Source organism: Pteropus vampyrus, unplaced genomic scaffold, assembly GCF_000151845.1.
Source record: "Pteropus vampyrus isolate Shadow unplaced genomic scaffold, Pvam_2.0 Scaffold72, whole genome shotgun sequence".
NCBI classification, from domain to species: Eukaryota; Metazoa; Chordata; class Mammalia; order Chiroptera; family Pteropodidae; genus Pteropus; species Pteropus vampyrus.
The window spans coordinates 1,884,193-1,901,333 of NW_011888853.1; the positions used below are offsets into that span (position 1 = coordinate 1,884,193).

Genomic DNA, 17,141 nt, shown 5'->3' on the forward strand with positions numbered 1-17,141 from the left:
TGAATAAAAGCAGCAGCTACATTTTCAGGCACTGTTTTCTAAGATTTAAAAATTTCGAATTATTTTCAGTTAGTTAAAAAAGTTGTTTAATTGGGAATTTAGAATCAGTACTACTCTCTTCCTGGTGTGTGCACGTTATTTGTAAATATGGCATTTACAAAATAACTCCTGTAAGTTACTGGAGCACGTTTGAATTTTTCCATTAACGAGACCCGGGACTTCCTGTATTTTTTTCTGCTTTTCTGTGGTGAGATAACAAACCAGTATTTGTGTTTAATTAAGCAAGCCCAGCTGTCCCGATTTCACAGTTGTTTCAGCTGCATCAATTTTGTCCGCGTGCTTCTTGAGCGTTTGGGGGGTGGGAGTTGGCAGCGACTGCCTGCGTACAAAGCCCCGGTGGACCGACGGGGCCTGGGGAAGGGGATTCCTTGTCCTGGACGCCGCTCAGAGCGGCTGCAACGACACTAACCTGCGGACCCAGAAGGGGCGACGACAGCCGGAGTGGGAAGGGCTGGTGGCCGGCCTCGGCCCTCAGCCCAGACCGCCCACCCCAGCCCCCGCCACGCGCAGCCGCACCGCCGGCGCTCCCGCCGTCTCCGGGGGCCTTCGCCCTGTCCGATGCGGGGCTGTCCGCGGCGGCGCCTCATCCGGCGGGACGGTTACTCTGAGGACAGGCTGCCCCAGACTCTGATTTTCCTAACGTGTTGTCGAGGCCAGGAAGGAGGGACACGTGTAGCGTGCCGCAGAGCGGAGCTCGCGGCCGAGCGGGGAGGCCCCGGCAGCGCTGGGGCTCTGGGCCTGCAGGCAGTACGGGAGGCGCCCGCGCGGGGTCCTCTCTCGCGGCCGGCTCGGAGCGGGAGGCCCGAGTCGCGGGCCTGGGCTCCCCCGCGGGTTCCAGGCGGCTGAGGCGCGGCGCTATGGAGGAGCTTGATGGCGAGCCGACAGTCACTGTAAGGGGGCCCCAGAGAGTCTTGCTTGCCCTCGCGGTCCAAGGATTGAGTCAGCTTGTCACTGCAGGCTTGTCTGCGTCCCTGCCGCCCGCGAGGTGCCCCGCCCTCTTCTCTCAGCTCAATTGGCGCCGTCCGGAGGTCCCGTTAACTAGGGGCCGGTGCTCGAGTCGCCGTGGTCGCTGGGTTTCTGCTCCTCTGTGTACTTCGAATACCTGGCCCCAGAGGCCTCGCTCCGTCCCTCTCCCTTGTCTTCTCGCCTTCCAACTTCCCTCGCTTTTCCTGTTGGGCGAATGCTCGAACGAGCGCGCCGGGACCAAGCGGAAGAATTGGGGCTTTTTTTCTTCTGGCTGAACCTGGCTTCTGCTTGTGCTATGCTTGCCCAAGGTTCACTAAACGTATCCTATCGGGAAACTATTTCTGTTTAAATTTATGGCCCTGTTGGCTTTCAGTTTTGTCTTGAGTTCTGAAGAGTATGTCACGTGTGACTGTCTATGACGTTTATAAAGAAATTAGTGTTTTTTAAATGCGAGATACTTACAGTTCCCCCTGCCTGGAATGCTCTTTTCTTCTCTCCATATTTTTCAAATACAAGCTCCAGCCTCTGTCTTCGAAAAGCCTTCCGTGACCTCCCTGACTAGCTCAAATATCTGCCCATTATAGTCTTGTTCTGCACCTCTTAACTCTTGGTAACCTATAAGCCTCGCTAACCTGCAAGTTTCCTGACCTTGTGTTTTTGCTTTTTAGAAAATTGACATGCCTACCGTTTTCAGCTAAAGCCATCAGATTGTAAAGCAGTATCTGATAAAACAAAAAACTGAAAATAGGGGTCATTTCAAAGCTAACTGGACAAAATGAAGCATAAGATCTTAAATAGCGATTAACGTGGGTTGTTAAACTCTGTAAAGCTTACTGCTCTAGAGTGTTAAATTTTAATGTGTAAAAATTTTAAATATTAAATATCAAGGGCTATGTCAGTGTTTGCCAGAAGAAAAATTAGAATATTAGAGTCACTGGAACTTTTTCAGACTTTCCTTCCTTCATTTATGTAAGAATCTTTGGGTGGGAGAACCTCTAGTACCCTGTGCTATCCAGGAGAGCCACTGCTTTGATATTCAGCCATGATCATGAGCTTGCATTTACAAATAGAATGAAGATGATCTCGGCTTCTTTTTATTCCCAGTAGTGATGGTTAACTTGTGATAATCCAGCTCTATGTTGGTGTTGGGGAGACCAGGTAGGAAACTGGTTGGTCTTGTGGGCACAGCCTCTCATAGGAGCAGTACTTTAGTTGAATTCCATAGCCTGGAGTTCGAACCTCAACTCTGCAGGTGCAAACTCAGTCATGTCTGTAGTTCACTGTCAGTCTGCATTTTGAGCTTACTCTAAACACTCTGAAGAGACTGATGAATGATCTTGAATACAATTAAGTCACCCTTTGGTGGTTGTGTTTGTCTTCACACAACTGCTTCCTATTGTCAGGGCACTTGAAGGCCAGTTAATAATTAGCAAATTCGAAGATATTTAAATACAGATTCAAAGTAGGGAGTAGAATAATCTTGAGTAGTTTTTGTAGACTAGTGTTGTTATTTTTTTGGTTCAGGGGCTCTTAAATGTAAGTTAGAGTTTTTGGGTTTTTCTGTTTGTTTTTTCTATCAGATAAATACCTAAAAGTGGGATTGCTGGGTTATAGGACAGATGCATATTTAGCTAGAACAAACTGTCAATTCTCCAAAGTGGTTATACCATTTTTTTTTTTTTACACTAGCAAAGTGTGAGAGTTCCAGTTGTTCCACATCCTCATTAACTCTTCCTGTGGTCAGTCTTTAATTTTAGCCATTTCCATTTCAGTGAGTATATAGTGGTACATTATTTTGATTTGTATTTCTCTAATGATGAAAGATATTGAGCATCTTTATATGCTTATATGTCGTTTCTATATCTTCTGCTGTGTGTTAAAATCTTCTGCCTGGTTTGTTACTGGGTTGTCTTTTATTAATGAATTATAAGAATTCTTTAGTCTGGATATCAAATGTGTTTTGCAGATATTTTCTCCCAGTCTTTGGCTTGCCTTTTCATTTTTGTAACAGTATCTTTTGAAGAGCAAAAGTTCTTAATTTTGATGAAGTCCAATTTATAAATTTTTCTTATGGCTTATGCTTTTTCTGTCTTACATAGTTGCTTAATTTAAGGTCAAAGATTTTTCTGTGCTTTTCAAGTTTTATAGATTTTGCTCTACATTTATGTCTGTGACTAATTTTTAGTGAATTTTTGTCTATTGTGTGAGGTTCATTTTCACATATGGATACCCATTTGCTACAGTACTGTTGCGTATGCTCCCTGCTGGCCTGACCTCATCCATCAAGAGTCTGCTAAAACAGAACCTGATTTATAACACAGACCCTCTTGTATGCGTACCTCTGGCTTACCATATTTCCATTTTTCTTACTGTCTGTTTACTGGTCTTCCTCGGTAGACCACTAGCTTTTGGAGGGCAGAGACTGTAGTGTGCACTGTTCTGTACGTAGAGCCCAGCACAGAAAAAGGCTTAACAGACATTGCTTAGTTGTTGAATGACTACATTAGCCCTTGCTAAGAACTGAATGCACTTGTCTTGAGACAAGACTATTGCCCGCCAAATTTATTGTCTGCCAAAAATATTTATTGAGTGCCAACTTGGTGCTAAGGTCTCCTCTAGGCAGTGAATGAGAAACTTAGAGGCCTCTGCCTGTGTGAGCTTTCATCTATTTATGGGACATGTAATAACCATATAGGAGAATCATTTCAGGCACTGAGAAATGTTGGCTTGAATTAGACTGGTAGAAGTGGTAAGTGGTTGGATTCAGGCTTATTTGGGAGTAGAACAGGTTTTACTGGTAGGCAGGACATAGGTGGTGAGGGAAAGAAGAATCAAGGATTACTCCTAACAGTTGGGAAAGGCTTTGTCCCAGTGAGGGAGTGGAATGAGTTTTGAGGATGAGCATCAAGAGCTCTTTATTTTATTTTTTTTGATTCTTAATATTATGGTTATAGCTCTGGAGAGAAAAATCGAATGTCACTATTAAAGAGATGGCACAGAGCTGTGGGATTTGATGTCCCTGTATTTAGTGAGTAACACATAGTTCAATTCCTTTATTTCACCTCTTTTTTTTCTAAACTACAGATCACTAAATTACAATGTAATAATTGAATAGGGCAGCAGTCCCTAACTTTTTTGGCACCAGGGATGGTGCTCCTATGAGATTCTAATGCCTAATGCTTGATGATCTGAGGTGGAGCTGAGGCAGTGGTGCTAGCGCTGGGGAGCGGCTGCAAATACAGAGGAAGCTTCGCTGGCTCACCTGCTGCTCACCTCCTGCTGTGTGGCCCAGTTCCTAACAGGCCAGGGACCTGTACTGGTCCACAGCCCAGGAGTTGGGGACCCCTGGATTAGGGTGTAGCTTTCCTTTTTATCAACATTCAAGAAGCAGCAGGCTAAGTTTTAGGTGCCCAGCAAAGCCTACTTGCTCACTCAGGGTCTCATAGACTCAGCTGATCTCAAGCTGATCTCAGCTGTGTGAATAGATTAGCACTTAATAACTTTCATGACTGATGATTTCTAGGATTATACTTGCAAGTCAGTTGAAAGCAAAGCCTTTAGTAACAGTTTTTGTGCCTTTTTTTTTTTACTAGTTGATTCCAGGCATGAATTCCAAGAAGAAGCAAATGTGTTTTGATTGGGGTCCAGGGGAGATGCTGGTATGTGAAACCTCTTTCAACAAAAAAGGTAGTTATTATTTTTTTCTTCCAGATTATCTGTCTTGGTACATTTTGTTGTTGTTGTTTTCCTTTATTTTCTCAGATTTGGCTAGCTAAGGCATGATACAGTTGAACTTATGTATCATTTTCATTTTGGAAACTTTAGCTGTTTAAGATTTTCATTGATTTATGAAACCTGGCAGATATTGAGTCTAGGAAGAAAAATTAACAATAATCTTCTTGGTGTTAAAGGTTTCTTTGTAATATTTAAAAAACTTCAAGCTTTATCCCCCTCTTGTCCAGAGTGACTCACTTCCCTTCATAGCAGCCCCCTTATTGAGAAACTTTGCAGATCTTGTAGCCCTTACTTTTATGTTATTGTGAACTCGATTGAATTCTGTAGGCTATTGACACACAGCACAAATGAGCTAGAGAGTGAAATGACCTGTCCTTGGCTTTGTTCTCTTAAGCTCCATCAGGTATTGTACACAAAGTTTTTCCTTTTGATCTAGGCTCCCAATAGTAGCAAGATAAAGCTGAAATCTTAACATCTGATTTTGCTTTATCTTTTTCAAGAGAAGTATCAAGAAATGTTAAAGAGATTTTGACAGGTTCTTTATCCAAATGTGGAGGTTTTCCTCTTTTATAAGGAGCAGATTGAATTAATGAAAGTCTTATAATTTTGGTAAAATTATAATATGGTATGCAATTCACGTAATTTTTAAGCTATGTAGTTTTTCTTGATTTTATAGTTCCGAATTGTCCGTAACGTTGCTAAATATTTCAGATATGTTGGTATTGAAGCTCTTATGCTTGGCTGAGCTGTAGAACCTGCCAAAGGGGCAGTTGGTTAGAAGAGAAACTTCTCTACGTCCAAATGGTGTGTTTTCATACTTAATAGGAAAGCTCAACATTTCTAGTTTGTCCTCTATTGTTGAAAACAGTTTTTTTTATTTGTTTTATATCTATTGAAATCACATTCAAAACAAGCCTTTGAACATCATCACAACTTATTTGAGAAACTATTATATAAGAAATTTCCACAAGTTGGTGGTTTATAGTTTATTGTAGAGCCTTTTCATCGCTGTTGCGAAATAGTTCAGTCCTTGATTCTTTGTTTTAGGGTAATGGCAATACAAAATTATATTTTAAAAAAATTTACTTTGAGTTTGTATAAAACTTTGGCGGAAGGTTTATCTTATTTATTGAGTTTTACATCGGCTAATAGTTTACTTTTTTCCCAATGTATTTCAATTGATGGAATTGAAGGTTCCAAAATAAGCTAGTGAGTTAAGTCTGAGAATAAACATTTATGTTTAATAATTCCTGTGTGAATAATTGATAAATCATAATTTGTATTTTTTTTAATATATGAAATCATAGCAAAAAAACTGAAGCTGTTGTAATTACTCAATTAAAATTTTAGAGTGGGTTCTTTTATGAAAGTGATGGTGATGTTAAATTTTTTTTCCTGTTTTGTTTCAGGAAAATCAGAGATGGCGCCAGGGTGCCCCTTTATCTATTTCATTCGGAAGGATGTAGATGTTTACTCTCAAATCTTGAGAAAACTCTTTAATGAATCCCATGGAATCTTTGTGGGCCTCCAGAGAATTGAAGAAGAATTGACTGGAAAATCCAGAAAAGCTCAGTAAGTAGGCTGCCGATAGGTGCTGAAGTCCACAACTAAATTGTGAAAAGCCAAATGAAATGCATCCTTGTCCTTTTGCATGATGGGTGGGTCTCCTGGAGAAACAAGAGACTCCTGGTTCTACTTTGTGGCCTCTGTACTAGGCAGTGTGAGCGGTCAGATATAGAAATGTCTTACAGAGAATGTGCAGATGGGGTCAGTTGACTTGCTGGCTTGATGCTTGATAAGCTTTTCTTGTTTATAGGCCTACTCTTTACTCTCCAAAGAAGAAAATTTAGGCCAAATAAGCACCTGAGAGGTCCCACTATTGGGAGATGTTGAGATTAATATAAAAATGAGTTTTGTTTTTGAGGAATTATTCTTAAGGCTTTTTTTTTGGGGGGGGGCAAGAAACCAGAAAACTATTGTGCTATTTATAGACTAGGATTGTTTGAAGTGTTGTTCATGAGTTAACTGTATCAGTGTCAGGTACTTGTTAACTACAGATTTCTAGGCCCCACCTCATCATTAAAAATTTCTGGGAGTGGATCCTAAAATCTCCAGGTAAGTCTTAAGCACAAGGGAGTTGGAAAACACCTGTGTTAAGTTTTTTATCAGCATCTATTCATATGGTTAGGCATGGGCAGTGTTGATATTTGTATTGGAAAAAACATTTTCCCTCCTCCTGTGTTTCTCATTTACACTCACAGTCACAGTATTAACATAGAGCACTTCTGACACCAGATGTGTGTGGTCTCTTCCCACCAAGCAATTCTGTGACACCAACTGGCTGTCCTACAGTTTAACTCAATTCCAACACTACCTCGTCACGTTCCACAGGTTAAGGGCTCAGTCCCATGAGACCGCCCAGCACATCAGATGCTAAAGGCTAGTGAGTCCCCAGGTAACCCACAACTTCTGTCCAACTTGGGTACAAATCAGAGGTTCCCACAACCCTCTCGGGTCTGATTTAACTTTCAAGAGGGGCTCACAAGACTCAGGGAAACACTTTAGGAGTTTATTGAAAGATATGATAAAGGATACAGATGAACAACCAGATGAAAAGATACATAGGGTAAGATCTGGGAGAATCTCGCCGACAGGAGTCCCTCCCCATGGAGTTGGGATGTGTCTCCCTCTTGACACGTAGATGTGTGTTTGCCCACCTGGAAGCTCTCTGAACCACATACTATTGGGATTTTATGGAGGCTTCCTCATGTAGGCATGATCATCATTTCCAGCCTTCTCCAGGGAATTGGGGAGCAAGGCTAAAATTTTAAGTTTCTAATCATGGCTTGGTTCTTTGTGGCGACCAGCCCCATCCAGGAACCACCCAGAATAACCTAATTAGGACAAAGGATGCTTCTAGTGCTCTAATCACTTAGAGATTTATTTACAAAGGTTTTAGGAGCCCTCCATCAGGGACTAGGATGAAGACCAGGTATGTATATCACTGTATTTCACTTTCTTGATAAATATTTTGCAAATGAACCATCTTCTGGAGAATACCCTAGTCAATGTGTGTGTGTGCAAGTGTGTGCGTGTGAGAGAGAGAAAGAGATATCACTTGTTTCAGAGGCTCAGGTTCAAAGTATTAGTGAGTCAGAGAAATCTGTTATCACTTCTAAGAAGAAAACATGTCAGAAGTCCTGTAATTCCCTGAAGATTGGGACCTGTCTTATTTCTGTGGGCCCTCTGTTCCTGTATCTCCTTGTGCATCTATCTATACAGCAGATGCTCTAAGATCTTTGCTGAATGACTAAATTAATATGTGAATGTCCCAATGATGTTTTAATAACTCCCATTTTGTGCTTGGGAGCCAGCATATCACCTTGTTTTTGGCTGGGTGCATTATTTATCTCAGCCTAAACCTTGACTGAAAGGAACTACAGGTTGGTTGAGATGTGCAAATAGCTTCACCTTCTGCTGGTCCTGTTATTACCCATATGCAGATATAGCTACTCTTCATTTTTAAATGGAGCCAACAGGTGGCCTATAGATCTCTTCCTCTAGAACTAATGTTTTTCTTGCTGAAGATCTGCAACTTGATAACTAACAATCTGTTGTTTTCTAGCGGATGAGTGTTCTGTCATTTCTCTTATTTTGGAGCTTTATTTTGAACTAATTTTCGACTTACAAAAAAGGTACAAAATAATTTCTGTGCATCGCACCCTCAGCTTCTCTAATGTTAATATCTTACATAACCATATTACTGTTACTTAAACCAAGAAACATAAACATTGATGTAATGTGATGAACTAAAGACTTTATTTGAATTTCACCAATTTTTCCACTAATGTTCTTTTTTATCTTCTGCAGCTAAATGGAGTTGCATTTCATTTTTGTCTCCTTAGTCACTTTCAAGACCTTAACATTTCTGACCAATTATTTTGGAGATCATCCCTCAATTTGGGTTTATCTAGTGTTTTCTTATGATTGGACAAAGGTTATGGTTTTTTAGCAAGAATACCACAAGTGGTATGTGTCCTTCTCAGTACGTTATGTCAGGGGGTTCATGATGTTGATATTGTATTACTGATGAGATTGACTTTGATCACTTGGTTAATGTGGTTTTTCCTGGATTTCTCCAGCATAAAGTTAGTTTTTCCCTTTGTAACTGATAAATATTCAGGGGAGAAACTTTAAGACTATGCAAATTTTATTTGTCCTCAAATTTTCAACCATAATTTTAGAGTTCATCAGTGAGTCTCATATGCAGTAGTTAATATCAGTATGGACTTGATATTTATTTTATTCCGAGAGTCGTATTTTATTTTGTTGCTCAAGTTGTTCTAGGTTAGACCATTAGGAATGCCTTTAACTTGGCTTCTGTCTTTCAGCAAGCTCCTATTACCTGTTTTATCCTTATGTTACCACAAGATGTTCTAGGCTCATCTTGTTTGCCATTTTGTTTTTCGTAGATTGGTTCGAGTGAGTAAAAACTACCGATCAGTCATAAGAGCATGCATGGAGGAAATGCACCAGGTTGCGAGTAAGGATTTTATGTGTGTATGTGTGATAGTAACTGAAATATTTATCTGGTTATAACTGCTCCAAGGTAAATATGATTGACATTCTATTCAAAACTCTTACTTTCCTATCTTAATTTTTTGTCAATCATCTTGAGTATGTTTTTCAAGTTAGAATATATAGAGGTGACAGGTATGAGGCTAAAGGGCCAAATTAAGGATCTTTGAAAATTGCATTCCCAGTTCTTTGACCTTGGCGATTTAAAGTCACCATAACCACAAGAGCTACGTTATTCTCCGATGCCAGGTAGAGTCTTGTAAACCTGGTAGTCTCTGTGTTGTGTTGCAGTTGAAAGTGCTGCTGGTAACTTCAGGGTCTTGGTTTGAGAATCATAGATCTGCAACAAAAAAAGTATTTTTTAGAAAATCTATAGTGAAAATGGGTGGTCATTAGAAGAAATAAAGGCACAAGCTACAGAACCCGGTATGTGGAGTTATAACAGTAGACTAAAAGTTCCATTGCTCACTTAAAATGTTTTGTTTTGTTAGTTGCTGCTAAAGATCCAGTTGCTGCTAAAGATCCAGCCAGTGGCCACCAGTTCAGCAGCCAGGTAAGGGGACTGGCTGCCTTTGTGCTGGCATTGTTCCGTCTTTCTGTATCCTCAGCACCCACCTAGTGTAGCTTTGCAGTCACTTTTCTTGCAGAACTTTCTCTTCTTTCCAGGTAGACAGGCAACTCCTTGGGATAGTAAGGATTGTCTTGAACTTCTCGATGCCCTTTCAAGGCCCAGCACATTGAAATGAGGATGTGCTTGATAAATACTTGCAAGAGTTTTCAGCTCTTATGGGAAATATAAATCCTAACCACATTGTGTCACCGAGATAGAATGCTGGGCTTTTGGAACTACTCCTTAGTCTCATAAACTACTCAATTCATGAACTCAGCGTTTTTACTGAGCCACAAGTTCTACTCTAGTTGGAGCTAGAAGATGACTTTAAAGAATTTTCTTTCTCTGGTAGAATCTTGATATTGTTCAAATTCAGTAGTTGGGACTGACGCTCTGTCCCTGCAGTCAGCAAAGCATTTATTTCTCTTATGAATAAGTTATTCTATATGCGCAGAAGGATGGTAGGGAAGGACGAATTGTGTTCCTAAAGGCAGGGTCTAGTCCTGATTTGTTTTGGGGTCTTATATTGGGTTTGCTTTTCCATACACTGTTTACTAAACTTCATTCCTTCAAATTACCAACCTCACAATTTTTACTGTATGTATTTCTTACAATGTTATTTACTGCATAATTTCCTAAAAATTGTCTCCTCCTTTATTACTCAAAGTCTTTTTCTAAACCATAATAATCATCAAGATCATGGGTGTGATAACCTAGTTACATTTTTCTAATGCACATTAACTAAGATGGCAGCCATTAAAATCAAAGTCTGCATCCCACTCCCTAAAATTCTCTCACTGGCTGCCCTGTAGAAAACCCCGCTATAAGAGTACTCAGTAAATGTTGAGTTAATGAATGACTGTCCTGTGATTCGAGCCCCACTTTGTTTCTTTGCTCTCAGGTCAACTCTCAGGAACGTTTTCAGTTAAAACTTTGTTTCTTCCTTCCTTAGGTCTCCATTTTGTCTGCAATGGAGCTCATTTGGAACCTTTGTGAGATTCTTTTTATTGAAGTAGCTCCAGGTGAGTACAGACTCTGTCACAACATCAGAGGTGTCCCCCGCCCTTTCCTCTCTGTCTTTCCTGTATGTGGTAATGTATTTTTTTTTTTTTTTGGCCTAGAATGCTCTATCACTTTTCATCAATACATCTGTCAGAAAGCATTGCATGACAGCCAAAGAAGCCTGCCATTTTGTCAGATACAGCAAAAATAATTAATATGCCTTCTAGAAACCTAAAATGTTAGGCAGATGACCCTTGAAAAATGCCACGAAGACAGATATTAAGCGAGTGTGTGAAGGGGTGCTCGTTGATATTTGTCATGGACTGGTCAAGCTGCAGGACATTTTAGAGGAGCTAGGGGAGGGGCCTGGAATGGGTTCTTCCTCACAGCATGCAGAAGGAACACCGTACCAACATGTTAGTGTCAGACTTCCAGTTTCCAGAAGGTTAAGACAGTAAATTTCTGTTAAAAAAAAAAAAAAAAGTTTTAAGGGTGTGAGGAGGTATTAGGCAGTGGAAGGCAAAGTCACTTTGAGAATTCTATTACTAGTGATTTGGGTTGGGACAACACTGCCCATTAACTACCCACTTCTAATTATTTTGTTGCTCTTGAATGAAATTGGTCAGTACAGTATTCTGGCTTGAGTGGGTTCTCTGTGGAGGTACTACAGGCTTTTTTGTAGTCTTTTAATCTTTTTACTGTTTGCTGTTCATACACGAGTGTTAATAATCTCTGTGCAGTCATACTATTTGTTTATCCTCCTGTTAAAGTACTGAGCAACTTGAAATTAAGATTAGTCGTTTGTATGCCTGCCTCCTCCAGTAGATTTTGAGGACTATCACTCTTTTTATCATTGTTGCATACGAGCACCTAGTCAGTGCCAGTCCCTAAATGGCTGCTGGGTATTGTGTAGTCACGAAGAATCTGGAGGCGGCGGGAGTGGTGAGGTCTGGGTCTCACATCCAGCCCTTTCCAGGAGTCAGTGAAAAGTGTCGCTGCCGGGCACAGAGGAAACGTTCCATGAAAGTCCATGTGCTAGTCCAGCCCTTTATTTAGGACCACATGAGTGCTCACTTAAGAGGGATGACGCACCTCTTACACAGCTTGCCTGCCCTACATTCTCTATCTGTACTATGGGAAAGGGAAAGTTTTTGTCCACGTAGCTGAGGTTTTTATGTGTGACAAGAGTCTCTCCTCTCAGCTGGCCCTCTCCTCCTCCACCTCCTTGACTGGGTCCGACTGCACGTGTGTGAGGTGGATAGTTTGTCGGCAGATGTTCTGGGCAGCGAGAATCCAAGCAAACACGAGAGCTTCTGGAACTTGGTAAGGACCCCATGCAGACCAGGCCTCCCTGCCATCCACTTCATATTCTCTTTGCCTCAGTGCTCACAGGCAGGCCTGAGGTTGCCGACGGAGCCTGCGTGCACTTGGCCTGTCTCTTTGAGTCCGTGATTATGAGACGCTCTTAGATCATTTTTCCCCTGATCCACGGGGAGAGTTTAAAATTAAGCTATCATGTAAGAAAGGTGATGCTTTGTAGGTTTTCCAGTAAAAGGGGAAATTTGGTTTCTTTATGGATTATTATAACTTAGTAAAGCTGTTAAAAAGATTGATCCCCACGTCATTTTGGATGATTACTTGGGAAGTCATCATGTGTGTCAGGGTGTTTGTATATGTATTCTCTGCCTATGAGAGCAATATTTTTTTCCATTTTTCCTCTACTGACCTGCGACCCAGTTGGGAGGGAACAGGGAGGAGGTTGCTAGATGACCTAAATAATGGAAAGTTGATTAAACCTATAAAATATGGAATTCAGATGAGGAGTTGTTGCCTTTGAAGCTATTCTGGGCCTTTGGTCCCGAAGATCTATGCAAGTAAAAGGGGAGAGTTTTGCTTAGGAAGTATTGGGCTCAGATTTTGAGGCTCATTCATTTACTGAGTATTTATTGAGTGCTACTATTTACAAGGCACTGGGGAAACAACCATGACCAAAGCAGGCAAAGGTTCCTGCCCTTATTTGCGGAGCTTATGTCCTGCATAGGAAGATAGAAAATACAGAAATAAGTAAAACGTGTAGCATGTCTAATAGTGAAATGCTTACGGAGAGAAATAAAGTGAGGGAGGGAATTGGGATTGTTAAAGTGAGGACAGTCAGGGAAGGCCTCACTCATAAGGTGACCGGTTGAGTAGAGACCTGGAGGAGGTGAGCGGGGGAGCTGGGCTGGACAGATGACGGGAGAAAGAGTATTCCAGACAGCAAGGCCTATGTCCTAGAGACAGAGTGGGACGAGTAACAGCAAGGAGGCCTGTGAGCCAGGAGCAGTGTGAGCATGAGGGAGAGTTGGGGAGTTAAGGGCAGAGAGCCACAGGGCCAGATCTTAGAGGACCTCCTGGGCTGTCGTACAGACTTTGGCTTTTAGAGAGGCAGTATAGCAGTGGTTAGAACATGGCCTGTGGTGCCAAACTGCCCGGGTTAGCATCCCAGCTCGGTCTCTTACTAGCTGTGGGATCATGAATGAGTTACTTTACAGCTTTTGGTTTCCTCATCTGTACGGTGGAGATAATAACACCCACTCATAAGGTTATAATGATTAAAGGACATAAATGTATATAAATTGATATAGTAAAGAGCTCCTGTCTTACACCTGAGTCAGAGGGGTGAGGGGGACATTGGGGAGTTGAGCAAAGGAGTGTAGTGATCCGACTAGGTGTTCAGAGGCTCTTCTGGCTGCTCTGCTGACAACAGCAAGGGCAGAAGCAGAGGTACCAGTCCAGAGGCCATGGCAATATAAAGCAGGCAAAGACAGTGGTGACTTGGACAAGTGTAGGAGCTGAGCAGAGGAGATGGTGAGAATGATTAGATTCTGGATGCAGTTAGAAGCTGTGATTGGTGGGATTTGCTAATGGATTGCAATTGGGCATGTGAGAAATGGGAGAATGTGGGAAGACGTGGTTGGTGAGGGAGGCAGCGGGGTGTTTCTTTTCGTTAACATGTTTCCTTAAAGATGTCTACGAGACCCAAGTGGAGACGTTGACTGAGCAGTAGGATATACAAGTTGACTTCAGAGAAGGGAGTCCAGGCTAGGAGAAGAGATAGGGACTTGTCAGCACGTATACCGTTGTCTTTTTTGAGCGTGACTTAACAGTAAGAAAAAAATTTACTTTGTATATTTTACATACATACTTGTGTGAATATACCGTTGGTTCTCGTTATTCATGATAGTTATGTTCTGTAAAGTTACCTGGAACACTGAGTTAGCAATCACTGAACCATTGTTCTTAAGGTAAATACAGGGTTCCTTCGAGTCTCTGGTCACAACATTTTTGTTAGCTAATCAGTATGTAACCCTGTTTTATGTATATTTCTGTTTATAGACACCTTATTTCATATATATTGTTAATTCATTAACATTATACTCAGCCAACAGCACTGTAATGCATGCCTGAATGAAGCTTATTTAACACATACTTTTTTCCACATGGCACATCACAGCCGCCTTTGCACTTAGGGACACTGGACAGCACTCTAGCACTATGCTTGCGGGCCCAACAGAAAAGCACAAAAAAATGCAAAAACCTTGGCACTAAGTAAATTACCAAAAAGATACTTATTTAGTGTGAGAGCTGAGACAAGAAGGTAGAGCGCCACCTCAGCTGGGAATGTGCACATCAGGCGACTCAAATTTTTTGATCCTTCCACAAATAAATTTTAGCAAGTAAGCAAATTTACACATAGGGAACCTGTGAATAAAGAGGATTCACTGCGCTTATACCAAGTGTATGCATGTGTGCACGTACGTATGTACTTGAACTAAAACGTTTATGAACCAATACTTTATTCGATGCACTCTGAAATTTTCTATTTTTTATTTCATTTATTTACTTTTTAAAGTTGGTCACATCCTGTAATGGGTTACAATGTCAGTTTGAAAAGTGTGGTACAAGTTAAAACCAGCAGACTGGATGGGCTAGATTGCCTCTGGAGGAAAGGAACCATCACGCTTCCCCAAGGCTAGGAGGCCAAAGTGTGGATTGAGGGTTGCCTCCGGGCCTCCCATGAATGCTCATGTTCTCGGGTATGCCCCCAGGTGACCGTCTTGGTGCTGCAGGGCCGGCTGGATGAGGCCCGACAGATGCTCTCCAAGGAAGCTGATGCCAGCCCCACCTCTGCAGGCATGTGCCGAATCCTGGGGGACCTGATGAGGACAATGCCCGTTCTCAGCGTATGTGGGAGCAACCCTGCTCTACTGGGTCATGGGGAACAGGTTCGTTAAGCATAAGGGGCTTGTGTGGTGATGGCGTCTCACGGCATGTCTCCCCTTAGCCTGGTAACACGCAGACACTAACAGAGCTGGAGCTGAAGTGGCAGCACTGGCACGAGGAATGTGAGCGGCACCTGCAGGACAGCACGTTTGCCTCCAGTCCTCACCTGGAGTCTCTCTGCAAGGTCTGTGGGAAGCAAGTCAAGGTCGGGGTCCACGCTGGCTTCCTTTAGGGGCTGTGATGGCAGGAACTCGGTCCTCTTGAGCCAGGCTGCCCCCTCTCTGCTGGGAAGAAGAGAGCTTTCAGACCACTTGCTCTAGCTGAGATCAGGGGAGTCGTAGGGATTCCCCTGGAGCTAAAGGACAACATCTCTCTCCTCAGATCATGGTAGGAGATGAAGCTGCCTTATTGGAGCAGAAAGACCTTCTGAGTAACTGGTATCATTTTCTAGTGACCCGGCTCCTATACTCTCATCCCACAGTAAAACCCATTGATCTGCACTTCTATGCCCAGGTGAGTCTGAGCTCTGTGGTGTTGGAGGTGGGGAGCAGGAATCCTGGGCCTCTGCTCCCTGCTGGGTCATGTTCAGCATGTGGCCTCTTTGAGTTGAGCCTCCCTAGAGAATAGGGAGGGGCTTTCCTTGGGCCCTTTTTGAAGGACCCCATTGCCCTTCTCCAGAGTTCCCTACACAGCCCTGCCAGCCCCCTTGAATCTCCGCTTCCATCTGGGGATTGAGTGGGTCACCACCTTTCCACAGTCCAGCCTTGACCTGTTTCTGGGAGGTGAGAGCAGCCCAGAACCCCTGGACAACATCCTGATGGCGGCCTTTGAGTTTGACATCCACCAGGTGATCAAGGAGTGCAGGTAGGACCTGCTGTGCCAGCGCCATTCTGTCTTTAGGTGTGTGATTCAGTGGCATTAAGTACATTCAGTGTTGTGCAACCGTCACCACTGCCCTTTTCTAGAATGTTCTGCTCTTCCTTGCTGGTGTCTTAACCTGCTTTTCATAGACCTACTTCCCTCCCCAGCCACATATAGATGGATTATGGCTTCTTTCTGGACAAGCTTGGGGACTTTCATGAGCCTTGAAGGCTACCATTGCTTTTAACAATTTCCATTTCAGGGATGTTTACTTAAAATTTTATAAATGTTGTAAATATTTACTTAAAAGTATTCAAAACATTGCAGGGAATTACCTTGATATTTAAAATTCAGAAAAGGCCAGCCAGCCTATTTCTTAGAACTGATGGACATGCAGCCACCTTAAGAGACAGTACTTCTCAGCAGCCTCACTGAGGAGCCAAGGGCTCCCACACTGTGGGGTCCGTTTAGAGCGGGGATTCTACACTAGCTCTCTCCTCAGAAGGGTATTTCAACATCGTGTTGCACCTTCAGCAAGATAGGAAAGGCAGTGTCAAATATAACGAATCAAAGGGATAGCTTTCCAGAAATTTCCATGCATAATAAGTCAAAGAGTTTACCCTTCTGTGCAGCCTGGACAAGTGGGTTGCAACAAAGACTCTCAGAAGGGAGAAAGTGGAAATGGCAGCAGATGGCCTTGCTCAAGTATCAGGTTCGCTGTCTTTGACTGTCAGTCTTAGCAGATCTGTGCAATGGGAATGGTTCCCCTCCTGCTAGATTTGGAGGGGAAAAATGGGTTTTGTGTCTATTTTCTTCACAGACTTATGAAATATAGGAACGTCAGTTGGAGGTAGAAGATGACTTCCAGCAGCTGATGGCGGGTGTGGGGGCATCTGCGTGGAGGGATCAGCGAGAGTAACTTAAGGCGCACACGTCATTGTGTTGCTTTGTCAGTGTCTCTGCCTGTGTGAGAAATAACAGGCATTCCTAAACCTACTCTCCGTTACAGCAGTGGGTTATTTCCACTGGGGCTTCCTTCATGACCCACAGCTGGATTTTTAGCAAC

The 17,141-nt window shown here is 42.6% G+C and overlaps 1 protein-coding gene across 2 annotated transcripts in view; it reads left to right on the plus strand.

Annotated features, from left to right (window-relative positions):
* The first annotated feature begins 791 nt into the window (after positions 1 to 791).
* NUP85 (nucleoporin 85) overlaps positions 792 to 17,141 on the plus strand; it is a 25,876-nt gene continuing 9,526 nt past the window's right edge. Inside the window, exons 1-12 of one of the 2 annotated variants that reach the window (XM_023531673.1) lie at positions 832 to 950; positions 3,981 to 4,054; positions 4,620 to 4,713; positions 6,171 to 6,333; positions 9,234 to 9,304; positions 9,831 to 9,892; positions 10,902 to 10,971; positions 12,153 to 12,274; positions 15,040 to 15,174; positions 15,276 to 15,398; positions 15,596 to 15,727; positions 15,972 to 16,078. In XM_023531673.1, the coding sequence (XP_023387441.1) occupies positions 4,040 to 4,054; positions 4,620 to 4,713; positions 6,171 to 6,333; positions 9,234 to 9,304; positions 9,831 to 9,892; positions 10,902 to 10,971; positions 12,153 to 12,274; positions 15,040 to 15,174; positions 15,276 to 15,398; positions 15,596 to 15,727; positions 15,972 to 16,078 (1,094 nt within the window). In that variant the 5' untranslated portion in view covers positions 832 to 950; positions 3,981 to 4,039. Of the gene's footprint in view, positions 951 to 3,980; positions 4,055 to 4,619; positions 4,714 to 6,170; positions 6,334 to 9,233; positions 9,305 to 9,830; positions 9,893 to 10,901; positions 10,972 to 12,152; positions 12,275 to 15,039; positions 15,175 to 15,275; positions 15,399 to 15,595; positions 15,728 to 15,971; positions 16,079 to 17,141 lie in introns of both variants that reach the window. The other variant, XM_011361927.2, reaches the window with a different exon arrangement.